Here is a 26,371-nt window from a genome sequence, read left to right as displayed (position 1 = left end):
TATCACCATGATCATAGGACATGGAATGAGGGACACATTAACAGTGCCATAGAAAAAGACCGGGGATCAGAGAATTAAAGGGAAGTTTTGTACTCTTCTACCATAGCCATCAAAGCCACTCTCAATGTCTCCTCTATGGTGGAGGGATGCTAAATTATTTATTAGACGTATATTCCACTTTCTGGCACTTGAAATTACTACTTGAAGGCTATTTTTCAAAATCTGCCTAGGCTTGGGAGTCTAACCTGCTTTCTGAGTCATGAAGACCTGCGGAGTCTGCTTCCGCTGCGTGACCCTTCTGGGGTGCTGGAGAAGAAGCTCTTAGAATGCATTGCAGATGGAACCTTGAATCCACATGGACGAGTGAGTTAAAACCTCTCTGAATTTCAGAACGCAAACCTGGCTTTGGATAGGAGAGATGTCTCTTCACGTCTGTTGTGCATGCTCTGTTCATGCTCACTTTTCTCTTTCACCTCTGCTGATGGTCAGAACAGGGATCTGCTAGGTTATCTCTAGCGATGGGCTGGATGCCATTTTTTTTTTTTTTAATTTTCTTGCAAAAGTGCAGTCCGTTTTCATTTTTTCTTTCAGCCAATGAGTTTGGAAATTGGTTGCAAACTCATCTTTCATGGTAAGAAACTTAAATGAGAAATCTCCTGCGGATTTCCTCTAGAAAGGTGGGAGGTTAGGGGAAGTGGCATCTCTTGCTATGGGGCTTGTTGAGTTCAGCAGAGTCCCTCTATAGAAAAAGGAAAGGAGCCACAGGCAAGAGAATGAGATGAATGAGACCAGTATCATCCTCACCAGGTCCCTCTGGGAGGTGTTCAGACTATCTTGGTATTTCTTGCTGTTCTGCTTTGATTCCAGCTGGCTTATTCGTTAGTGGATTTGCTACAAACCATGAACCTTACTGCCTTTGGCTCCAGGGAGCTCAGTGCCTGGAGGAGGCTCCTTCCTGAGCTGGGCGTGAAGTTCCTTCAGAGATTGTCAGATACTCAGGTGAGAGGGATCCTTTCCGAGCTGCAGCCTGCTGACCTAACACCTGCCCAGGTGAGTACGTAGCCATGACACTTGACTTAACCCCAAGTTTATAAGAACATGAGCTAAGAAACGAGGGTCCTCCATGAATAAAGTATACCAACAATGACTACAAGTATAATAGGAAATCAGAAGAAAGAGAAAGTTAAATCATTTTTTGGGAGTCACATTATACAAAAAAAAAAACTATACAAATGGAAAAAAAATGACCCAGCATCCTTCTTAAAAATGTTTCTTCCAAATATGCCTCAACTTACTGGTACTGACATTGATTGTAATTGAAGTATTCCAATTTGAAACCAGGCAAAGTCCCTAGATTCTATTGCTCCAAAAAAACTTTGTACTGTTCCATCTAGATCTAGTGCTCCCTGGCTTTCCCCTTCATTAAGAAAACTGAAATCTGAACTCAGATGTCTTGAACGATGTTGGTGAAAAAACCCCACACCTGAACGTAAAAATGCTTTCTTGTTTGAAAAAATATAAAAAACAGATTCATTCTGTAAAAAATTCCTTCTATGCAACCAAAATCCAGGGAGCCAATGGCAATCCCAGTACTCTTTTCAATATTGTCAAATCACTGACTACTTTAAAGACTGAATCTTCTGACCATATTAATAATACTTTCTGTAACAACATTGCACAATACTTTAAAGATAAGGTAACGAATATATATGCCGAATTCTCCCACCTACCTATCCCCTAAACCAGTCAATTGCTCCTGGTCCACTTAGGCTGATATCAAACCCTCCACAACAGTCTGTACTCTTTCTAAAATGAAGGTTTCAATCTATACAACCCTGCTCAGGTCATCTCCTAAAAAACATTCATGAACATGTCTCATTTTCTCTGGCCCAGTCAGTTACCTTTCTCTTAGTTCAGGTATATTTCTCGACATGCTAAAACAGACTTCTATACTCTCCATCCCCAAGAAGAACACCATGGACCTTACTGTTATCAGTAACTTTCACCCTATTGCATCTTTAACCTCATTAGCCAAGATTATAGAATCCCTAGTACTTCACCAGTTAACAGATTACATCAATGAAAATGACATTTTTCATCCTAATCAACACGGTTTTAGAACAGGCCGTTGTACTGAAAGGCTGCACCTTTCCTCCTTTGACACCATCATCCTTCGATTTGACTCCAGCACAGATGACATTTTAGTTTTCCTTGACATTTCAGCTGCCTTTGAAACTCTGGATTACGACATTCTCCTTGCCAGTTTGCAACCCATCGGTATCAAAGATACCATTCTTAAATGGTTCACTGTCTTTTCTGTTCAAACGTTTTCAGCAAATCAGTATTGGTATACATCACTCTGACTGGCACCCCATTCTTTCCGGTGTACCACAAGGTTTTTCACTCTCTGCTATTCTGTTCAATATTGACCTACTTCCACTCTGTCTCCTTCTAGCTGGTCTAGGCATAGATTTCAAAATCTATGCTGATGACATTCAATTCTTCGTACCATATAACTCATCTTGGTCCAACACTTTATCCCTTGTCAGTTTGTATATGAAATCCATCAATACTTGGCTATCTCACAATCGACTAAAACTTAACGCCTCAAAAACAGAAATACTACACTTATCAACCATTCCACATTCCTCCTGCCATCCTCTGCCTCATCTAATCTTTGACAATTTTTCCATTCCCATAACAACTCATGCCCGTAACTTGGGAGTTGCTTTAGATGCAGATTTGTCCCTGTCCTCTCAAATCTCTTCGGTCATAAAACGTTTTTTCTACAAAATTCACTTACTAAAACAACTAAAACCGTTACTGTATCCTGAAGAATTTTGTACTGTTCTACAAGCACGAATTCTCAGCAGACTAGATTACTGTAATGGGTTGTATCTAGTGCTTTCTGACACTGCTTTTTGTCCACTCCAGTTAATACAAAACGCTGCTGCCCGCCTCCTTATTAACACAAAAATCAGAGATTGTATCCTCCAATTCTTAGTATGCTGCATTGGCTTACTGTATGGCTGCGAATCCAATATAAAATTCTGTGAATCATCCATAAATCTCTACACAAAACATCCAGTGATTGGCTGTTCTCAACCCTACGAATATACCAATGACACATCATCTTCATTTTATAAATAAAAACCTTTTACAAGTTCCCACAATTAAAACTGCAAGGCTGGATCTCACCAGAAGGTTTGCTTTTTCAATTGCTGGCCAAGTATTCTGGAACTCGATTCCAGATTCACCTAGGCTTTTATCTAGTCCTAAGGAGTTCAGGAAAACATTGAAAACACACTTATGTTCGGTCGCATTTGGCAAGTTGCAAGTAGATTAACTCCATTCCTTCCCCTCTCCTCGTCCCCCCTTTAAAGAAGCTTATAGTCTATTGATCTTTCATCTATGTTTTGACCTGAATTTTTATTGCTTGTATGACTTGTTTATTTTATGTTTTTAATTAAATGTGAATGTTTCATTTTTGTAAACCGCTTACATCCACTACCATTGTATAGGCGGTTTATACAAGATTGTAAATAAATAAATACTGAATGCAAATCCCACCCCCTCCAAAAAAAACCCAAAGTACAAATGTGTAAACAGTTTATCAATAGGTAGGGGAGTTATTTCTTTAGTTCAGTGTCTGAGTCCCAGATTTTGAGTTAGGAGATTTGATTCAAATCAAATTTGAAAAAAAAAAAAAAAGCTGTAGCACTACAAGGTGCTGTAGTGTTTTCCTCTTTTCTCCCTCATCCTTTTGCTGGCGTTCATGACTATTCCACTCACTTGATACGTTTGTTTAAAGTCAGGTCTGAGCTTATAATGAATCATTAAGATATGGACAATTTTATTTGCATAAAACATTTTTCAAAAAATATAAAAGCAGACCTTATAATTTTCAGCATGCTGTTGGTGTATTAACTGAAAGAGTGGTGGTCCTACAAACCTAAATAATTCTTTTCTCTAGATGTTCAAGAAGAAGTTGAATTAAATGACTAGGGACATTGCTTTGTTGTCTTCTAGATGCTTCTCACCTCACAGCTACCTCCAATGTTTCTTGTCCGGTTTCTAAAAGTGCTACAAGAGCTATGAGACTGAGTCTCCCTCCTAGGGTTGTGCTTAGTTTACTAATTGGTGTTGAATGTGAACGCGATATATTTCCACCACGTTTCAGTATGACAAAACTCATGGAAGTTTCCACATCTCGTCTCCCTCCACTAAGGTCTGTCCAAGCTTCTTCAGCAACACTGCCAATCCTAGTCAGGTCAAAAATCAGGAGAATTCTGATATATGTAGCCCTTTTCAAGGAAAATAAAGATTACAAATCTCACAATGCAATGAGATAACTCACCTGCACCTGATGGTCTGGAGCTATTTTGTAATCCAAGCAGGGGTGGATGGTAGCCTTTTGATTTTATCTTGACAGATAAGGGATAAGGATTTCTTCTAAATACCCAATACTCTTCCATCTTTGTGTACAGGCCTTTCTGATGCTGAGACGGATTGCCTCATTGCAAGATGTAAGTATTATCCCAACCGCCTGACTTTCTAGCCTTCTCAGCATCCCTTCCTTCCCAGACCCCTTAACCTCATGGTTGTGATGGAGTATTCTTATCATTGTTTGTGAGATTAAAACAGTAAGATGAACACTTTTAAAGTCTGTGTTCTTGGCTTGCCTCTGGCAATCATACTGAGGTTAATATGTAAAGCGGTTTTCTGGCTAAGCTCAGGCTTAGCTGGAAAGACAGCAGGAATTAAAAATCTCGTTGCTTTGACTGCCCCTGACATAGCTGGATAGCTGGCAAAAAAAACCTATTCAGCTCTGTTACGGTTGCTCTGGGTGTGCTCTGGAGTGGAGAGGCATTATCCAGCTAACTTTTAGATAGCCAGGGATACCCATGCTGCTGAATATCCAGGCTAAGTTAACTGGATACGTTTATTCGGCTAACTTTGCTAGCTGTCTAGCAGCTGAAAATGGAAAAAAACAAACAAACCCATATCTATTGCACAGACTATGCTAAAATAAACCTTGGTAAGTGGGGGACAGTTTGGCTCTAGATAAATGGAAGGTCATTGTTAAAGTTTCTACATTTAGCATGCCTCCATTGCAGATTTGTCCAGAGGTGGTGGCAGGCACTGATCCGAGCTTCTTTTCTCCTGCACACATCTGATGTTTCCGTTACAGGTCACGGAGATGGTGATCTGCAGCTTTCACAGCCTGCTGCCTGCCCTCAGCCCTGCAGTCCTACAGTCACTTCCTCCGTCTGCCCTGAGCAAAGTCTGCCAGTGCTTGGCCCCGGCTCTGCCTCTCCTCTCCTCTGCGCAGAAGGCCGCAATACTGTGGTCACTTAGGGTAGGACGCATTGTTTTCAGGAAGCTTTCCTGTCTTAGCTTGGATTCTTTACTCAGACAGATGTTGGTTCCTGTGCAGAAGTGATTTTTTTTCCCCCCAATCCTCTTTCGTTAACAGCGCACTTCGCATTTTCGCTCAGTTTTCCCGCGTCTTTTTCTGTTTTCTGTATCAGACTCGGAAGCTCATCAAAGAGCAAGGTTCCTGGCCCGCTCAGCTGAGCTGTATTTTTCCGTTCGTGCCCCTAAAACTCCTGACCCTGGATGCACAGAACGTGCTGGTGAATGTCAGCCACTACAAAGAGCTTCCATGGGCACCGCAGCAGGTAGACGATCTCATTCCTTCTTCACAGCTGGAATTCCAATTTTAATGCCTGCTTTCCTGATGCTTAATCATGTGGTTAACTTGCAGAAGTTGCCTGGCAGGAGGCAAAGTGGCCTTAACAACATCATATTATTTGCATTGATTTTCCTCTGTTTTCTCCACCATCCTGCTTCCTCTCCTCTGTCCACAGGCCCAGTTCCTCTGGCAGAAGATTCAAGCTGATAGCAATGTCACTAAGGACATGGTTGTGTAAGTTGATTTCTCTGAACATCATCTCCCTGAAAGAGGGTTGTAGTGATGTGTGCTTGGGGAAAGCCTCTGGAAAGCCTGTAGGTTTGTGGACAGGCCGTCTTCAAAGTGGTTGGTCCAAATGCTGCAACTCTCACACTTTCGCAAGATGCTGGCCGTGTTTGTTTGCATCTAGCAGTCCCTTCATGTAGAGCTTTAAGCTTCTTGCTATCTTTTGAACAGGGAGCTGGGGACCCTTGCAGAAGGACTGGGCTGTGACACCTTACGGCAGCTGACTTCACTTTCAGATTTTCTCAAAGTTGTCAAGCATCTCTATGGGCTACCAAAGAATTTGCGAAGAAGTCTGGTAAGGAGCCTGCTAGTGATCAGAAACTCTTCCTACCTACATGCTAATGAAACACCAAGGAGCAGATTTGTAAACTGTGATGGCACGTTCCAGGTCTCAGTTAATGGTCCTCTGCATCAGCATTCCTTTACGGTTTTTAACAGTGCACATCTTGAACTCGATAACCCATGCAGCCCAGGTTAGAGTGCCTTTCATCTGTAGGTCACTGATTCAAATCCATAAGAACTTAGAAAGGTGGCCCTGACTGTGCTGGGAGCTCAGAATCGAAGCCATGTGCTGCCGTGTGGAAGATCTAGGTTTGATTCCCGGTCTGGCTTTCACTCTCTGGCTGGAGTAGGTGGTGGTGGTTATAAAATAGGGGGGAAAGCCCAGTGTAGATGTGAACAAAGGCTTATGGAGCCATAGATGGTTCTGATTGAGCTGGAAGCCCAAAGGAGAAGGAGAAATCTACCAGGCCCCCCCCAAAAATAAATAAAGGGAGCTTATGTGATGTATGCTGGTGATCTCTTTCCAGTTCCAAGTGGACAGTGATCTATATCAGTACAATCACAATGTGAACAGTAGGGAGGCCAAAGACACTACGTGCATGATGACTGAAATACCCTCTGACCCTTAGAGGAGGTCCCTTCTAGTGCAGGGTTGAAACACACGGGCAGCACCTGTTCTGAGGATTCAGGAAGACTTTGGTTTTTAGAGGCGTCAATTTGGTCATCTTGCATGACCAAACATAAAACGCCACCCTGGCACATCCTATTAAAGGCCTAAAGCCAGGGGCTCACAAAGAACTCGCTTATAAGTAGGAACCTTGGTTTTCAGTATTTATTTTATTTTTCCTGGGGAACAAAAGAAAAAAGCAGTGGAAAAATGACTTCTCCATTGAGTTGCATCTTGTGTGTTTTCATAAAATCAGTTTTCCACAGATATTCTTTTGGCCCTAACAGTGAAATTCCCAGGAAAAATAAAATAAAAACTGAAAACAAAGGTCCCTATCGTAAATGTATGTGCAGCAAACATCATCTCCAGATTTGTTTTCAATTTTTAGTTTCTTTTTTTTTCATAGTCTACTTGTGAGAGTGCTATGTGTGTGTGTGTGCGCACACGCGCGTTCCCTAATAACTTTCCTAACCGCACCAAATAATTCAGAGGAACATGAGGAATCCATGCATATCTGAGGACCGGGGACATATGCACGCGCATCCCGGAAAGTAGGCTCCTTTAGTTGTGGGTGGCATTTTTTTGTCCGAATATTTCACAGACCGCCGTTATATTGCAGAGTCTCGCTTATTTAATATTATTATTGTTATCATTAATGAGATTGATTGATTTTCGAAAAAAACGATGACCTTCTGTTCCTCAGAGGAAATGTATCCTGGAAGACATCCAGCGAAGATCTGGGCTACTGGGGGAGGACCTAACTTGGCTTGGACCAGAATTTGTCACTGACTTACCGTACGTGGGATGCAGTTATTCTAGTGATCAACAAAAGGGGGTGGGGGTGGGGGAGTACTTTTCAGGAGCCCGCATTACTTTTGTAGCTGTGGGGACCTTGTAGCTCTTTTTTCAAGGGAGAACAATATGAGTAGTTTCTCTTTGAAAACTGTCTACGAGGTACGCAACCGCAAAAGTACCTGGGTACTGCGCCCCAGCAGTTCCTGCTGGTGGTGGAACGGAGGCACACAATGTATTGTTTACGCCCCAAGACACAGACGCCCCCGGGAACACCTCTTTTTAATATGTCCAATTAGTCCCTGCGTTGTGCAAGTTCACATGAACTGTTACCCATTCTGAGTGCGACATTTCTCACTCAGGACTATTTAGCTGGGCACTTCAGCTAAATCCAGTTGAAAATTGTCCAGATCTAAGAGTGATACGGTTGCTGATCATTTGTTATCAGGCGATAAGGAGCAAAAGGGCCTCATTGATTATAGCCCTTTATTCCCATCCTGCGTCCTTGTGAAAAAGAAGCTTAACGAATTTGGCCCCGAGGCTACTGTTTTGCTAGAAATGCTGCTATTTGATCACACCACTTTTTTTTTTTCTATGCCCTTGTTGGGAAGCAGTTCGTTTTGTTAATGTTTTTCTCCTTGCTGTTCATGTGACCTTAATAGCTCCGGGATTCCACTTCACATTTCATTTATTGTTTCAGCATATCTTGTTTTTAACTGCTTAAGGGTGAAGCTTATTAAGAGACTTTCCAATGACTCGATAAAGCTGTTTCTGGAGCACGTGAGCAGACACCCCAGGAGCTTCCTGGAGCTGCAGTACCCCAAACAGGCTGCTCTGGCTCGCACTGCTCTGCTTGCCCTGGTAAGGGAATACATGTTTCCTGACTTTTTCTTTGATTCCCCTCAGTGGTAACAGTGGGTAGGGAGGGATGCGGTGGAAAAACTTTCATTTCATGTATTTTTTTTTGTTTCGTTTTCTGTTTTACTTTGTTTCGTTTCATTTCGTTTCTGTTGTTTTATCACATGCCAGAATGGCAGTGAGATGGGAGATGACACAAAACATTTATAATGAATGATAAAGGGGCTGGAAAAGCTGCCCTTATAGAGAGAAGCTAAACAGATCAGGGCTCTTCAGTTTAGAGAAGAGATGACAGAAGGGATATGATTGAGATTTATAAAATCATGAGTGGGGTGGAATAGGTAAATAGGGAACGGTTATTTACTCTTTCAAAGAAAACTAGGATTAGGGGACACGCCATGAAGCTAGCAACCAGCAGATTTAAAACAATCACAGTACAATCAAGTTATGCAATCTGTTGTCTGAGGATATGGTCAAGAAAACTAATGTACTGGGGTTCAAAAGATGGTTAGACAAGTTCCTGAAGTAAACCTCCATAAACAGTTATTAGCCAGGTAGCCCTGGGAAAGCCAGCGCTTAACCCTAGGAGTGACAGACAAGAAATAAATCAGGTTTTAGGGATCTGTCGGCTACTTGTGATCTATCAGAACATGCACTTGAGCCACACATTAAGCAGAATTTGTTAAAAAAAAAAAAAAAAAAAAGCTCATTTTTGTGTTGTCAGAGATCTCCGGCAACTGCTGAGATAACAGGAGAGATTCTGGATGTGCTGGGGCCTTTGGTTGGGTTCCTAGAGGAGGAAAGTGTATCCCAGCTCAATAAGGAGAGCCTGTCGCTACGCCTGGAGGACCTGAAGATGTTGTGTCTTCCAGAAGAGTTCGCTCAGCAGCTTGGGAGGCTGCTGACAGAGGAGAGCGTGCTGGGGTAGAGTACTCTTGCTTTTGCCGTTTCCTGTATTGAGTTAAATGAAAATTATTCATGGGAGCAATCAGTGGCCAGTGAAGTGAAGAGCTGGGTAGCCCGCATCCCGCTCTGGTCCTGGGCACATGGGGAGGGTACACGCACCCCGCAAGGCCCCTTGAGCTCCCGGGGGCGTCCTGTGCAGGGGGAGAAGCAGTCTCTCTTTTCATGGCCCTTAGGAAGAGCAGGGTTCTCTTCCTGCTCGCCAGCGAGGCCCTCCGAAATTGGCCACGTTCACGCCAGGGCTGTAATCAAAATAAACATCTTTCCTGTCCGATTGCAGGGAAATCAAAGTCCAAACAAGATGCGCTCCTGAATAGCGCGCCAACAGTAACGCCAAGCCCAGAGAGTCACAGAATAAACCCGGTCTCGCTTCACCCCAAAACAGATCCGCTTTTCGGGAGGGGTAACCCCTTCCTCTCTGGACCATCCCAGCCCCGGTTTGGTAGCCGTCCTCTTCTCCTTTATTCTCTCTCTGGTGTCGCAGGCTGCCCTTCCTCTGGCACTTCCCACACTCTGTCCGGGGAAATCCTCTTCTCCGTAGGGCTCCCAACTCTGGCAGACTCTCTCAGGCAGGCTGTCCTCCTTGTTCACCAATCCTCTGGATCGTCTGGGGCATGAGCCCATCCTGCTCATGCCCCAGAGAGGTACACACTCGGCGGGCACGAATGAGGTAGGAGTCGGGGCTGAAACCAAGGGTGTTGGGGGGGGGGGGGGGGGTGTGTGACCAGGGCGGGTGGGAGCAAGGCAGAAGGTTCACCTCGGGCGCCTAATAACCTTGCACCGGCCCTGGCTCAGCCACATATGTCAGTTGTGGGGTTTTGGCAGCTAGGACTGTATTTTTCCCGACCAGAACTAGTCGAATATAACTTTACCCGGGTAGCACCGATATTCAGCACTAGCTGGATAAACTTTAAACACGCCCCACCGCCTCCCCGAATGCCCCACCAGCCATGTAAGTTGCTTACATGGCTAAAACGTAGCTGTTCAGCGGGGAGGGAAATCACAACTGTGGGGTTTGTCTGGCTAAATCCTGAACTTAGCAGAGTAAACCCCTTTGAATATTGGCACCCAGGAGCCTAAATTTAGGCACTCAGCCCTAATTTTCAAAAAAGTTCTGAAAATTAGGCACCTGCACCTTTTGAAAATTTAGCCTTCAGCTTTTTTTTTTATATCATCCCCCGTGGTGGTGGCTTAGGGTAAACATCATGTGGAATCCGTGATGTTCTTGCCGCCTGTCAGCCTATGTTCCGTCGAGCTGGGGTTTCTTTGGAGGCAGGGGTAGGGGGTAGGAGAGGGAGAGGGGTGGTTATTGCTTTTCTTAACGGATACCTGTGGCAAATGCAAGCTCTTTTCACAGGAATCCAGCACACTGGAGCCGGAAAGATTTGGAGCAGGCCGGGAGGCTGGTTTTCTCTCTAACAACACAGATTCTTTACTCTTTGCCGAAGGTGAGTGCGTGCTCGCAGTTTTCCTCCAGCGGGAGGGATTACAGAGCTGAGCTGTTGTGTTGGTGGGCAGTGGCCACAGGTCAGATGCTCTTTTTCTGCTTTCGGGTTTCTGTGTTGCCTGGTGCCACAGACCCTTATGCTCCAATTTAATTTGAATTTTTTGTCTTAACATAACTGAGGAGGGTTCAGATCCCTAATATCGTCAAGACTGCAGTTGAAACATCGCATAGAGTCCACTGGCTGCAAAGTGTAATCTGAGCCGGAAAAGCAATATTTTTCAGTTTCAGAATTAATTACCCTTCTGTTAGTGCAGAATCCCTCAAACTGCCAGCAATCATTTGCCCATAGATGGGAAATTCCTTTGGTGTGATGATCGCCAGAGTGCCTTTGTAATCTAATCTCTGAAAAATTACCCTCCCTTTCTTCTGTGCTTAGAAGAGGCGTTCCGCATGCACGTCAGATCTACGTGCGGACGTTTCCAGCAAACCTGTGCAAAAGCAGGCGCAAGTGACCCTGCGGATGTTGTATCTGCCGCAATTTTCAAAGAGAAAGTACACAGGTGCACACAAACCTCCACTTTGAAAATTGCTGCAAAGCCCCCCCCCCCCCCCCGCTGGGTGAAAATTCCGTGCAAACTTTGCACCGCTATGGGCTGTTTAAAAAATCGCCTCCGTTATGCATCTCTTAAGGAAGAAAAAAAGAAATACGACATAAACTACCTGTGCCAGGTTAAAAAACTCATTGAATTATGTGCCCTAGGAAAATGTTGCCGCACACACCCCGATTTCAATTTCTATGTCATTTAACACAGAGTCTCCTTCACGTTAATGTGCGACAGAAAAATGGCACCAAAAATCCATCAGGGAGTTGTAGCTGCACTGTTTGTAAACAGCGCATCTCTGCGTTTCCCATTAAAGAAGACAGCTTAGACCTGGCCTTGACTGACTGAGGAAGTCTGGGGGACTCAGCCCCGACCCCCCGGACACAGACTGTTCGGAAACCTGGCCTTTCCTTGGCACAAGGATTATTTTTTTCCCGAAGCTCAGCCCAAGCATGCCTCGCACCACTGACTCTGCAGGCCCTCTAGTGATCTCTCCTTAAACAAACCTCAACTGGTAAAGGATCGCTTTTCTTTTTTTTTTTTCAACTTGGCAATATGAGAGCTGACTGACAGATGCCTTAAAGTTCAGAGCAGGCAATACGATATACCCTCCTGTGCTTGCGAAAGTGTTTTGGCTCTTGCTGAGGATCTTATTCGATTGCTTGGCTGCTGGGCTGCCTTCTGAAGCTGGCAGGACAGCAGAGAGCAGACAAATATCCTTTAATGATCACAAGCCTGCAGATTTCACCCATTTATCAGGTTTGCCTTCTTGATGAAAATGTGTAATAGTAATGATCCAGGGTTAATCCGAGGCACACACTCTTGCATCTAGGCAGGGCTTGGGCAAGAGTGTAGGTGAAACTTCAGTCATGAATTCCCCAGGAGGGGAAGGAGGTGGGAGGGCACACAGAAGGAGGAGGAAGAGAGCAGTGGAAAGGATTGGCAGGAGGGAGGAGAGTAGGAGGGCGGAGGTGGAAGAGGAATAGTAGGAGGAGGGATAGAGAAGAGAAGGGGCTGTGGGGAATGAAAAGAGCCCAGAGAGAAGCATGCAGCCCTTTCAGCTGACCCAAAGATCACAAATGCCAGGCCAGCCTACAGATCACCAGACTCTCCCCTTCCTTGCTGGGTGCAGAGTGCAGAAAGTGCTTCCCTGATGAGGAGAGGGACGTTCCCTATCAACCAGAAGGTCCAGTGCAGCAAAGCAAATAGTCTGGAGAGCCAAGGTTGCCAGTTTTGGTGTCCTGCCTCGCTTCGTGGAGCACATAAACCATTCTTTCAGGGATGCCAAATGCAAGCCTTGCCTCACACGGTCACGTGTAATGGATCACCAGGAGGGACAGGCCTGCACTTAAACATATGAGCAGAGCAGGGCAGCGCCTTATCTTGGCACAAACTGGAGCAGTTCCCGCGGTTAAAAGTATGCACGTCCCTTAACACAGCACTACGTGTCCATGTCCCACATAGAGATCTGAGATCGGCGAATAAAGCACTCCTGACAGTTCCATCAGTCAAGACAGCGTGTCTTACACAGGTCAGAGGACGAGCATTGTCCTTAGCGGGACCCAGCCTGTGGAATTCGATGCCTCTTGAAATAGGATTACAGCAAAATTTTAAAATATTTAAAGGAATTTTAAAAACATGGCTTTTTAAACAGGCATTTTACAAAGAGAACGGAGAAAGCAAATAAAGGCAGCATCATAAACTCAGCACGCAGCTGTGCGTGCTTCGTTATTAGTTATTATTTTTTATCCAACATCCCACTGATAACTTTATATAGAATATGAATTACAAGAGAGACCTACATGTGAGGTAAACCTTAACACAGGTAGCAAAAGGCAAGTCAAACAAATGCATCATATATTTGTATATTTGAATACACATTGTTACCGAACCATTTTTTGGCACTTTTTAGAACATTTTATCTGGTTTAAATACCTTTTTTTATTATACGTGCCTTCCTGTACACTGTTGTGATGGTAAATAACTTAACGACGGTATATAAAAGATTTTAAATAAATAAATAGTGATTCCCAGTACCTCACAGAAACATCTGGAGCGGGTGGGTTGCCCCTTTTCTGCCAACTATGGCCACAGTGCTTTGAAAAGACCCGGAGGCCAGAAAATTTAAAGAGCTCGGTGGTTTGACCAGGCCAAGAATGACATGAGACTTGCCGGTCAGAGGATCAATGTCACACCTCAGCGTCTCATACAACTCCCTAATAGCTACCGACCTCAACCAGGACCTGCAAATTACTTCTCCCTCTTGGGGACCCTGTAAGGTGCTCCGTGGTGTGAGGATCCTTGGGTGCGGGTGCCTGAGGGCTCTTTTCAGCTCAGCTGTCCTATGTCTCCTTTCTCTCTACCTTGGCCTCTTCCTCCAGGATCCAGGAGAATTCCGTGGCATGCTGGGCAAAACAAGGTGCCCGTGTCAGGCAGTGTTTCTAAGAGAACGTGCCTTCCCCCCTCTAATGTGTGCGCTCAAGGTGGAGCACAGTTATGGGAGCAAAGGCACCTGAATGAGTGTTTGCCTGATTTAGTGAATGGGGCGCATGTGTTTATAATCAATCACTCGTTTGCGTGTGTAGGTACTGAGCCCTTTTCTGCTCATGCATCACCCAGTGTTTACGTGCCACGTAAAGGCTTTCCTGAAACTTTCCCCAGGTGGAAATGGATGTGCTCGCAAAGCTTAGTGACTCGTCCCCTAAACCTTTAGAAATTGGTGCATTTAGAAGTAGAACCAAAGGAATTATATCCTCCCCTGAACAACAGAGAAGCACGTCCATTCCCTTCTGCGGGCTCTGGCTGCACCGCATGGCAGGGCTGTAGATTCTTTCTTGTCCTGGGACTGGTGGAATCGTGCAGTCCATGCTTGACTGTAACAGGACACTCCTTTCGTTGCAATAAAGGGCCTGCTATGATTGTAACCCTTCAGCAATCCTGCTTAGTGCCAGCTGAGGGACCCCTGGTCCATCCTGTGGTTATTAGTACAAAGCAGGAAACAGATTTGTGGGACGTTTTTGTGGGTCCCTTGTCAAGTCATGGCCAGGTCAGTGAACCATACATCCATGTGCATTAACTCTTAGCTCTGTACTGCGTTGTAAAAGGGTAAGAAGGAAGCTATGGGATGCAGGCTTTCTGATGCAACATGGGGCTGAATCTTCCTGTGCATGTAAAATGCCCGGTTATCATCATCATCGTCAACGTTTCTTTCCTGTTTTTCCAACAAGTAGCTCAAGGCATGATACAGCAGATCAACATTATGACATCTCATGAAATAAAATGAAAGACAAAGAAGTGTTACAGGAGCTCAGCATTAACCATTTTAACATCTCAACTAAATAAAAAGACACAAAAATCATCAGTATGTCAAAGTACTCCAAACACAAAGAGGCAGGTCTGGATTTGCCAGTAGGCAAACTAGGGCTGTGCCTAGGGTGGCAGAAATCTGGGGGCAGCAGGCCAGCTGAAGATTTGCTGCCTCCCAACTGTGCTGAAGCTCATTCACCAGAGAACAGCCCTCTGTTCCTGCTCCAGCCTCCTCCCCTCTCAGTGCAGAGAACAGAAAGCATTGGGTGAGCCTGGAAGGGGCAGAGCAAAGAAAAGCTGCTCTGTTCTTCTCTATTCCAGCCCTTCCAGGGAACCAAAAGAGAGAGGTGAGGCCAGAGCACACAGCAGGGAGCAAAGAAAAGCCACTCTGCTCCCTAATCCAGCCCCTCGCCTCCTTCTTTCAGGGACATGAAAGGAGGGGGTGAGGCTGGAGCAGAGAGAGCACAGCAAAGAAGGCTGCGGATGTCCATTGTCTGGAAGGGGAGGGGGATGAGAACACCAGCAGTGCCTAGGGGTGGCAAAACCCTAAATCCCTCACTATAAATAGAACATGAGGCAGGTAAGGCACATTAGGAAGGTACCAAGGCAATGCAAGATAGAACAAAAGAAATTAGGCATTTGTGAGGTAGAGCAATGCAGGAAAACACATGGATACAGTTTTAGTATAACAGAACGATTGGTTTATGTGTGTGCAGTGAGCTCTCAAGGGTCCAAAATCTCACCGTTATGAAAGAAGACAACTTTTGCATGAACCTGAAGTCTGTGTTGTGTTTCATGCAGTGCAACACATTTTTTTTTCATAAAATAATTTAGCGAGTGGGCTGCCGACTCAATGGGAGCCAGACATGAATTGACTCATGATGGAGAAAGCGACACCAAGCGCCATTGTGCTTTTTCTGAGTCCAGGCTTCTGTTGCTTTTTTTTTTTTTTTAATTCATTTCTAGATTTCTAAAAGTTAGAAATAAAGATCTCCGCTTCTTAGTCTCTCCCCAAGATCCATTGTAGCACAGCCGGTTTTATCAGCTTCGCTCTAGCTAAGGTTGCTCTATTGCTTGTTCCCCCCCCCCCCAAAGGATGTGCTGAGCCGGGACTCACTGGAACGACTGCTGGAGAGTCAAAGATCTTGGGAGGAGAGTGAGATGGGTCGGATCTGTGGACAGCGGAGGAACAGTGGTCAGGAGAGGATGAGGATGAAGAAGGGAATCCTGGTGGCTCCAGTAGTAAAAAGCAGTTTCAGGGGGAATCGAGGTGAGTAGACGTCCAACAAGGGCAGGAATGGTCAACAAATGGACAATGAGGGGAGAAAATGATCATTAGATCTTCATTCATTTTATCTACATCCTAAAAGGATAGGGCTGGACACCAGTGTTGCTTTATGAAACCGGAGGAGAGTAACCTTGGTAGGATTTCTTTTTTTTTCTTTGAGTTTAGATTTAATTGTTCACGTTTTCCAAATCCGAGCTGAAGGATAATACTTCAGGTACTGTAGTTATTTCCCTGCCCAAGAGGCCTTATAAGCCAGGTTATATCTGAGGCAATGGAGGGTAAAGAGATTTACCCAAAGTCATGAGGGGCATCGGTGGGAGAAGCAGTATTTAAACCTTTTGCTTCACTCTGGGTCTCAGCCTGCTGCTCTAACCACTAGGCGACTCCTCTCGCCCAGTCCTACAGCTGCCAGTGCTTGAGGCTGTGGCTATGAGAAGCCCTTTCGTAAGGGAATATTACCATTTATCTTTTAAGAATTCCCTCTGTCCCAGACTGAGGGGGGTCTCTGCATGTGTACTGCTTCATCTCTCCCATCTCCCCTCAGACCACGAGCTGATGCTTATCCCTTCTCTCTGCAGAGCTCATTCCCAGCTGTGCAGATATTAGAGTCACCTTCCCAGCTGCCTGGAGTGCCACTCAGATTACTGGAATGTCACTGCCAGATTTTGAGGACTGCCTGCTTTTAATAAGTCAAGGCAAGGATTTGTCCTCTGAGCAGATGAAAGCTGCTTTGACAAAAGCCAAACGGGTGAGTAAAGCGTATACATAGCTGTGTGCCGGTCAGCTGCGAGAGAAGGAGAGAGCTGTGGGGGAGGTTACAGCGCCTCGTTCTGTTTTACCCGCCTGTCTCCTCTTGCTGCTTTGGGCTTCCAGGTTCATTTGGAAAACAACCTGCACTGTGACTCTATCGCCGCGAACCTTCATCCGCAACTACCTTGGGCTTCCCCTCCCCTCCTCTCCCCATATTTTTGACCTTCCTCCTGTTTAGCCCAGTCATTGCAGTGATAATCCTCGGGCAGGGACCATGGACTGTGGCTTCTTGCTGGATCCTGGTTCACATGCAACCAGAGTCTGCCCACCAGGTGTCAAGACTGAGCAATGGCTTGGATTCTCATCCTCGGCTGTGAAGCATCTCCAGCCCTAACTGTCCCTTAGAAGCCAGGCTCAAGAATGAACTCTGAACCTCCTCCTACATGGCAGCACACAAGATTTGCCACTGAGCCATCAGGCTGGTACACTGCAAGAGTTTTTAATGACACTGAAGAAGCTCTCGCTATTAGAATTCTGTAGGGCACAAATATGAGGGATCTTTTGCCAATAGAGCATCAGATGATATTGACGGAGTATTGTGATCAGGAATAATAATAATAATAATAATAATAATAAAATGCTCCTTGACCATTTTATCCAAGGTACACTAATATCTCATTATAAAGAGAGAATGATTTACGCATGCTGCTATAAGGATGAGATGTCTTAACAAACTCTGTTGTTTCTCTGTGCTGTGCAGTTGTTTGGGCCGGTCAAAACCATGAATATTGTTCAGATTCTGCAGCTGGGCCACCTAGTGAGTCAGCTAAGTGAAAAGGAGCTACAGGAACTGCACTTCTTGGACTGGGGGGTCATTTCCACCCTGGGCAGCATGGAAGAATGGACTCCCAAACAGGTGAGGCTTTTTTTCAGATTCAGCCCCCTGTGTGCAGGAAGAGTTCCTAACATGGCTGAGGGTGGATATAAGAACATAACATAAGAAGTGCCGTGCCTTCAGAATCCATTCCACAATCTTAGCTGAGAGGCTGAAGAGCTTTGGGGTGCGCAGAACACATCGACCATTCATTAAAGAGTAGAGATATGAGGCTAGGGACAGGGGATAGGATTTAGGAGAGAGGAAAGGGGAAATTGGGAGGAAAACAGAAGGGAAATAAAGAAGAAAGAGAGAGAAAGTTTGTGGAAACTGGAGAGGGAAATAAGTGCAAAGAGGGTGTGGGAATGGGATGCATGCTCTCATTTATCAGGAAGGAGAAGGTTTATTTCCTTGCCTTTTGTCACAAATTCAGTATCTCATCTTAACTGCTTCAGCCTTCCAGCCGAAATCAAGCATAAACCCTTGCTGGCAGGTACAAACACACAAGATAGGGCTGGGACAGAGAAGCTGATGGGATGTGGTCTTTCTGTAGGAGACTGAAACCAGGCCAGTTTTCTCTTTAGTACCAAGTAAACCATTTGGGGGAAACTCCCCAGGAGAGAGAGAGAGAAACCTTTCACACACTGCAGTGCGCATCTGTTTGGTTTGTCATCTAGCCAGCTCCACCATCAAGAGGGACTTCTTCATTTTCTTGATTTTTTCCACACAGTTTTGTGATTGAGACAGAGTGCACCCTTTACAAACTGGTGACATTGGGGTAGATGTGTCTCTCCCCCCCCCCCCCCTCAATATTTGAGTACTCAGGGGTAAAGACAATTTTTGAATGTTGTGTCCTTCACTGCCTTTCCATCCCCTTTCTCTTTACTGTTCCCTATTTTATTTTACTCTCCATATAAGCCTGTTGGTTGCCCTGGCTAACAGGCCATACCCAGTGTTATTTTTGTATTGCTTGATTTAAAATAAGAAAACTGCAAGTTTATATTATACTTCACTACTGTACTTTTCCCATTTAATGTTCTGGTTGGATTTACTGTCTACTTACACTATAGTAGTAAAAGGGTTAATTACTGTTTATTCTGGTGTGATGATTTTAGCTGATTTGTGGTTTCACAAGTGAGAAGTTGTTTGGGAAGGGCACAGAATTGTGGTATTGGGATGACTGGGACCCTGTCTGATTCCCCATATTCGGGCTATGAACCCGAAGATAAGTCATATTAGTAAATATAATTTCTCATGTGGTACTCCCCACCCCAAGCATAGGGGTAATTCATAGTCCAGACCAAGGGATGCAGGTTCCACATTGCATTCAGTGCATTTGCACTCAAGTCTGCCCCGTTACCTACTTTTCCTGTCTCTAATTATTGGTACAACATTGGCTTTCCTATTAACTGTGCTTTTTGCCAATTCTATTTTCTCATGATATGCACTGTGGCCAATAAATAAAAACACTGGGGAGGGAAGTGACTGTTTTTATGCATCAGTATTACTCGGTGTTTTGCATCCACACCGTTTCTTCAGATGAGGACTGTGGTTACGAGTATTCTTCGGCAGAACCAGAAAGGAACACCCGAATTGGACCTTGTGGATTTGACAGCACTTGGGCACTTTCTGTGTGGTTTCCGGGCCGAAGAGATACAGAGGATAAACAAACAGGAGTTCAGGTTGGCAACTGTGACTGTTGTGTCTGGTCCTGGAAGAGAGAGTTAACCTTGGGGGTGGGTGGGAGGACAATGAATTGAGTGTAATAGGACAATAAGAGTATCTGAATTTAAGGCTTAACAGTTAAGAGATGAGGGGTAGAGGGTGCATGGGAGGTAACAGATACCAATGTAATGACACATTATTTGGGGAAAAGTATTCTTACAGGAATGTACAGTAATACAGAATTTTGAGAAAATCATAATTTTATGTTTCCGGGCATTGGACATATTTCTGCAGTTTCCAGGTGATACCTTTAAAGTAATTTGTCCGTGACAGCTGAGTAGGATTTCCTCATAGAAAGCATTATGTGCTGTAGGTTTTTACTACCATCATGGTGTCTGATTTATTTCCCACATAGCCAGGCTGCAGTCTTTCTGGGTTCTCTAAAGCTCAGATGCACCGAGGCACAGATGGAAACTCTAGCCAACCTATTGACCTCTAGCTTGGCATTTGGTGATGTTAGTGACTGGGGCCCAGAAATCTTCACTGAGGTTGGAACCCTGGCAGGTAACCTTTGCTCCATGTTTAATGTAGCCATTCCATTTCGTGTGCCACTGAAACGAACAATGACCAAGACTCATTATAGAAAGAAATATGGTTGGCAGGTCCAGTGCAAAGCCTGTCACCCACCACAACTCTGCTAACATACTGAACTTAGCATCAGTTCAGAACTTTCTGTTGGGGTGCTTCACTACTGACTTAACAAATCTCTGGATATTCGTTGGTTAGCAGAGACCCTTATGAGGCTGATGTTAAATGGATCAAAGTCCACTATGAATTATGCTGAGAACAGTAAATCCTTTATACTTATTCAGCTTAAGTTTCAACCTGAACAAATAAAACTGAAAAGCTAGAAAACCCATTGAATCGCTTAGGACTTGAAGTGTCACAAATAAACTAATCTTAGTAGAACAAAATGAGGAGCTTTGGATTTGTCTGCCTTAAGGAGTACCTCAACTTCTGAAACGAGAAGGGAGAGCAGGAGGAGAAGAGCAGCTTTGTCATTGGGCTGCATTGGTACAGACTTGGAAGAAGGGTCACTATTAGTCCAGGTTTCTTAACGGAATGCAGTCATCTGTTGAAGGCGGAGATCCCTGAATCCCCAATCTCCACTGGATTAGTTTGAGAGTTCAGGAAGATAGAAATAAACTGGCAATGGTGGTGAGCAAGGGACCTGGAGAGCAAACACGCATATTTCAGTATAGACAGCAATGCCACTGGCTTCCTGATCAAGAGACGTTCAAAGCCCTAGAGTTCAGAAAGTTAATCTTGTTGCACAGGAGCAGGTGCATTCTGCTAGATGATGTTGAGTTGCAAGAAATGTCCCTGGAAAAGGGACAGAGGAATCTGTCATGGATTCCCATTTCAGTTCACTCTGGCAATTGTAGTTCTGCTTTTCCTGTAAAGAAATGCAGACGTGATAGCACCAGAAGGCAATTGAATGAGGGGACAAGAGCATTCATAAGCCCTAAGGAGATATTTCAAAGTTATCAGAAAGTAGCGCATCACTGTGCACTTGCACAAGGAGAGAGAGAGGTGGTTTTTCCTGCAGTTATGTCACTATTACAACTCTACGTCCAGTGGCGCTATAGTATTTATTTATTTATTTATTTAAGGTTTTTCTATACCGGCATTCATGATAAGATCATATCATGCCGGTTTACATATAACAGGGGGTGCAAAAACTGTTCTTTTAACAAGTGCAACGGAAGCAAAAGTTACAATAAAACAAGGTTGTAGAACTGGGAGAGGAAGGAAATAAGGATAGTAGCGTAAAAATTTACAGAGGTAACTTATTTACATTGTGCAGTGATGTCTCTTTATGGATATTAACATTGTGCAGTGAGGTCTCTCAATGGATATTTGACTCCGGAAAGGCTTGCCTGAATAGCCAAGTCTTAAGTTTTTTTTTGAATGTTGGTAAGCAGGGTTCAAGTCTAAGGTCCGGTGGTAAGGTATTCCAAAGAGAGGGGCCCGCTGTAGAAAAGGCCCGGTCTCTGAGTGCCTTATGGAGTGTAGATTTAGTTGGAGGAACGGTCAGGGAGCCTTTGTAGGCGTCTCTGATAGGTCTGGATGATGAGTGCATTCTGAGGGGGATTTGGAGGTTGAGAGGGGCCTGTGAGTGGATGGATTTGTGGATGATGGTGATGGACTTGTGTAGGATTCTGTAGTGTATTGGCAGCCAGTGAAGATTAGATAGAATTGGCGAGATGTGGTCTCTTCTTCTGGAATTTGTCAGAATTCTGGCTGCCGCGTTCTGTAGCATCTGAAGTGGTTTTATGTATGAGGCTGGGAGACCTAGCAATATTGAATTGCAGTAGTCCATCTTGGAGAAAATTACTGATTGCAAGACTGTTCTGAAGTCATGAAAGTGTAGTAGTGGTTTCATTCTCTTGATTACCTGCAGCTTGTAGAAGCAGTTCCTGGTTGTATTGTTTATAAATGCTTTTAGGTTCAGGTGTTTGTCTATTACTACCCCTAGGTCTCTTGCATGTGTAGCAATGGTGTTAACTGTTGCAGAGTGTGGGGAGTTGCTATTTTCAGGGGAGATGAGGAGGAGTTCTGTTTTGGCCGAGTTTAGAATCAGGTTTAGGTTAGCGAGGAGTTGGTTGATCTCTTGTAGGCAGTTTTCCCAGTATTTGAGGGTTTTAGAGATGGTTTCTTTGATGGGTATCAAGATTTGTACGTCGTCGGCGTATAAGAAATGTTTTAGTTGTAGGTTGGTTAACAGTTGGCATAGAGGAAGAAGGTATATGTTGAAAAGGGTTGGGGATAGTGAGGAGCCTTGAGGAACTCCTTGTGAGGAATTGTAGCGGGGAGATTCTTTATTATTGATTTTAACTTTGTAGCCTCTGTTACAGAGGAAAGACTTGAACCAAGTGTAAGCAGAGCCTGTAATTCCAATGTCTGAAAGGCGGTTGAGGAGGGTGGCATGATTGACCGTATTGAAGGCTGCCGACAAGTCCAGTAGAATTAGTAGGAACGATTGTCCTTTGTCCAAGCCTGATAAGTAGTAGTGATAAGTAGAGTGATAGTAGTGATAAGTAGAGTGATAAGTAGAGTGATAAGTAGTAGTGATAAGTAGAGTGATAAGTAGAGTGATAGTAGTGATAAGTAGAGTGAAGATATGTTGTATCTGCCTGACTGCAACTGTCTCTGCTTCTGAACTCACAGCTGGCCTTCAGGACATTGTCTTATCTTCACTGGTACCAGCTCAGATTCAGGGACTGACTCCAGAGGCCATCTCCCTTATCCCAGCACCAAAATTTGCAGTGAGTAAGCAGAGGCCTTGGCTTTCTCTCTTTGGAGGCGCTTTTGTAAAACGGAAAGTTCGTGTGCGCATATCCACAGCCACACAGCAGTGCTCTAACTACTGTGCGTTTTGACAGTCCGCATAAATTTGAAGTCAAATGCACGCACAAGTTGCACCAATTTCCAAAGGAAGCTTTTCCCTTTGAAAATGATCACACCACAACTACCCGCACACAACTGCATCTGCTATTTTGTGCGCACAGATATTTTGAGAAAATTTACCTGCTTACTTTCGAAAATGCCAAAGATTATGCACGTCAGTGCAAACCTTTCTCCCAGCCTCTGCTCACTGGAGTAAACTTATGTGCACGGCAGGCCTCTTCCCTGGGTACATTTTTAAAGGCAGGCCCGCAGATAAGATAGTGCTTTGGCCATGGAAACGGCCTGTTATATTGTGCCTGCTAGGGGGATAAATGTGCATGCATTCCCGGGGACAGGCGTGGAGAAGGAGCTTAATGCGCGTACTTTGCCCGTGCAGGGAAACATAGGAACCCAGGTGTGGCTGTCTTCTGCTCTTATCTAATCTGCCCATTTTCAAAAGTACATGTGTGTTTTCTTGAAAAAAAAATGGTGTGAGTGTGCACTATGTGTGCGGGCAGCTTTGGTGAAATAACTTTCAAAGGGACGTTATGTGCGTACTTTTCCTTTGAAAATTGGTTTATGCGTGTATTTAATGAAAAATGTATGTGGGTTATTACCAAATTACCTCCTAATGCTGTCTGCCTTACGTACCCTAAAAATATAAATCCTACAGAAATCAACCTTTTGGGTTTGTTTCTCAATTAGCAGAGCATGTGAACAATAGGAAGGTGTGCCAGAACCAGTCCTCAGCTGGTGTTGCACCTCTAGCGTAGCCAAGTTTCTTCCCTGGCTAGGAAGAATCCCGAAAGGCCCTGGGACAGGATAGGGATCTAAGTTTAATCTCCAGCTAACTTCATGGGTTGACTCGCCAGAGGGAGGCAAAGGAATATTGACCGGTAGCTCTAACATATTCAGCAAAGGAAAGCAGCTGTAATGTTCCCTTCCCTTTTGTCTTTGTCCCAGGTTGTATTTACCCCTGCTCAGTTGGTCGCCCTAACCACTGACCAGGCTGCCGCAGTGACCCCTGAGCAGTACGAGCGCCTCAGCCCCGAGCAGCAGCAAGCGGTCTCTAGTGCGCGGTATGAGGGAGAGGTGGGCCAGCATCTGAGAGGTGAACAAATAGTCTCTGCTTTATTATTTGTTCTCGCGCAAGCACAAAAATACAACCACTTTTATGAAGGCCCAAAGCCGCCATTTTTAGCAGTTTGCCTGGGACTCTGTGGTTATCTGCTTTACCTCAACGACCCTCTTCCCCAGTCTTGGGCTGCGATATTGATGCAGGAAGCTGTTCCAGGTTATTGGCGGCGGTTTGTTCAACACCACACTCACAAAGTAGCCCCCTGCTGAGAAGGAGTTACAGTTCAGCTGCTCCAAGACGGGAACGGTAGTGCCTCAGCCTGCACAGCCTCCCATGATGCCATGCTGGGATGTCAGTGTCCAGGTTATGAATGGCAGGACTCTTAAGCTTAATGCCTTGCTGCACTGTTTGAAACTTGTGCATGCTTAAGGCATCCAGAGGCCTATGCACTAATCGGTGTTAAAAGGGACATAGCAATGTGTGTTACCTCCTGGATTTAGTGCGATGGTGCATTGGGCTTTAACGCCTGATTTACCTAACGAACAAGGCATAGAATGTGGTAACATTACTAAGGCCGTGTTAAAGATATCACAGCCATGCTGACACTGCTGCATTTCCCCATGCGAACTGTCCCAAAGTGCAGAGAATTTCCCACATTCCCTCAGACTCAAAAATAAGGCCTTCATGACCTTCTTGACCTGCTCTTACTCCCCTTCCCCACAAAAGTACAATTGGATATCCTTGGCCTGCAAATATCCTTAGCCTTCCAGACAGATAAGGGCCTTCAGTGGCCAGAAGACCCTGCCCTCTAGGCATAGTGCCTCTCTGGGCCCACAACCCCAGCTAGTTAAAGGTCACCAGGGCTACTTCCAGCCAGATAAGGGTCCATCTCTGCAGATAGATAAGAATTTCCCCAGCCCAGAAACCCCTACACTCCACCCTCTTCAGGCAGATAAGAGCGAACCTACCTTTCCAAAGACCAAAGTCTAAAATCTTTGTTATCAGGAGGGAACCAGTTTTCTTCCTGCCAGCTGCAGCAGTGAAATCAAAATGGTTGGGCTGACACACTGACTGCATGTTTTTGACTCTCTGACTCATGATTTTGATACCATGACTAGAAGGATGAGAACCAGCTTCCTCCTCCCACCAAACATTTTGAAGACTTTCTAGGGGTGAGTTTGGTCTGGGGGGGGCACTGGATGAGCATTTGCTGAGCCTGGAGGTCCTTATTTGCCTAGGGGAACAGGAGGACCCAGCAGCCCAGTTGAGTCCGTAAGGGAATGAGCCCAGAAGATCTTGTCTGCATATGTGTGGGGTATCAGATGGCTGAGGAAGCCATTGTCTGTGGTCAGGGCAGGGTGGTGGATGTAGGGTTTTTGAGCCTGGGGACCCTGAGTTAACACAGCCTACTAAGACAGTTCAGAAGCATTAAGCCTCTTATTTCTGCAGGATAGTGCATCCAATATTAATACCTAATGAGTTAATTTAAAAAAAAAAACTTTAAAAAGTTGGGTTATTTGCATGCACATTAGCAGGAACCAGCAGTAATGATAACGCCCATGTAAATAGCATTAACGCTAACGCCCAATAGTACAATGGACTATTCCCATGAATAAGGCATTTTTATGCCTGCAATAACCCCGTCTTTGTTCTTCTGTTCCTGCAGGTGAGAATGATGCAGGGGCACAGATTCTCCTGACACCCTTTGCCTATAGTTTGATGGTGCTCATGTGCCTGGTTTATTGCCTGATCTGATCTGCATCTGCTGTTCTTCCTTTGCTGGCTGGTTCATTGGCTTTTTAAATGGTTTTATAAACCACTGACTTGGGTTCCCAATGTATATTTATAATAAAAACTCTACAGTATTAGCAAATTGTGTGCTTTTCCTCTTAGGGCAAAAATAACTCCGTCATCTGAGTCACCTTACAGTCTGAGGCTGTTGATGATGGAACAGGGAGATAATCATTCATGTGATAACGAGGTTCTGGAAAGCTAATTAAGATAACTCTTCATTCATATTTGTAATGAAATACTACAGGACTTTATTTTCTTATGAGCGGTCTGGGAGAGTCCCTACTGAAATGTTTAGAGCCTGATTTATCAAGATCTCAGTCCCATAAACAGAAAAGGGGGGAGGGGGGAAGCCTTAGTGAATTGGCTCCTTACAGTCGGAGCAGCCTAGGGCCAAGACGTTTTGATGGGAATATACAACAAACATGCAGCGAGTGGAACAGTTAGCCTTCATTCTTTTGGATTTGTGTATTTCTGTTTTCATGTTATTATTTTTATTATTTATTGTATACCTATTACAATCCACTCTGCATATAGTATGGATGTTGCAGAAAATACATTAAAAAAAAAAAATGAAT

At 44.6% G+C, this 26,371-nt stretch overlaps 1 protein-coding gene across 1 annotated transcript in view; it reads left to right on the top strand.

The window, feature by feature from the left end:
* STRC (stereocilin) overlaps nucleotides 1-25,870 on the top strand; it is a 39,918-nt gene extending 14,048 nt beyond the window's left edge. The window contains exons 8-26 of the mRNA XM_029574505.1: nucleotides 231-363; nucleotides 868-1,050; nucleotides 4,488-4,526; nucleotides 5,192-5,359; nucleotides 5,532-5,681; nucleotides 5,871-5,929; nucleotides 6,152-6,275; nucleotides 7,633-7,724; nucleotides 8,447-8,582; nucleotides 9,304-9,503; nucleotides 10,900-10,990; nucleotides 15,993-16,167; nucleotides 16,764-16,933; nucleotides 17,696-17,851; nucleotides 19,349-19,491; nucleotides 19,890-20,038; nucleotides 22,706-22,803; nucleotides 23,888-24,035; nucleotides 25,669-25,870. Coding sequence (XP_029430365.1) covers nucleotides 231-363; nucleotides 868-1,050; nucleotides 4,488-4,526; nucleotides 5,192-5,359; nucleotides 5,532-5,681; nucleotides 5,871-5,929; nucleotides 6,152-6,275; nucleotides 7,633-7,724; nucleotides 8,447-8,582; nucleotides 9,304-9,503; nucleotides 10,900-10,990; nucleotides 15,993-16,167; nucleotides 16,764-16,933; nucleotides 17,696-17,851; nucleotides 19,349-19,491; nucleotides 19,890-20,038; nucleotides 22,706-22,803; nucleotides 23,888-24,035; nucleotides 25,669-25,757 — 2,503 coding nt within the window. The 3' untranslated portion in view covers nucleotides 25,758-25,870. The remainder of the gene's footprint in view (nucleotides 1-230; nucleotides 364-867; nucleotides 1,051-4,487; nucleotides 4,527-5,191; nucleotides 5,360-5,531; nucleotides 5,682-5,870; nucleotides 5,930-6,151; nucleotides 6,276-7,632; nucleotides 7,725-8,446; nucleotides 8,583-9,303; nucleotides 9,504-10,899; nucleotides 10,991-15,992; nucleotides 16,168-16,763; nucleotides 16,934-17,695; nucleotides 17,852-19,348; nucleotides 19,492-19,889; nucleotides 20,039-22,705; nucleotides 22,804-23,887; nucleotides 24,036-25,668) is intronic.
* Nucleotides 25,871-26,371: the final 501 nt, after the last annotated feature.

Source organism: Rhinatrema bivittatum, chromosome 13 (assembly GCF_901001135.1).
Source record: "Rhinatrema bivittatum chromosome 13, aRhiBiv1.1, whole genome shotgun sequence".
Classification (NCBI taxonomy): Eukaryota; Metazoa; Chordata; class Amphibia; order Gymnophiona; family Rhinatrematidae; genus Rhinatrema; species Rhinatrema bivittatum.
Note: the sequence above shows the minus strand (reverse complement) of the source record. Positions and strands in the feature narration are given on the sequence as shown.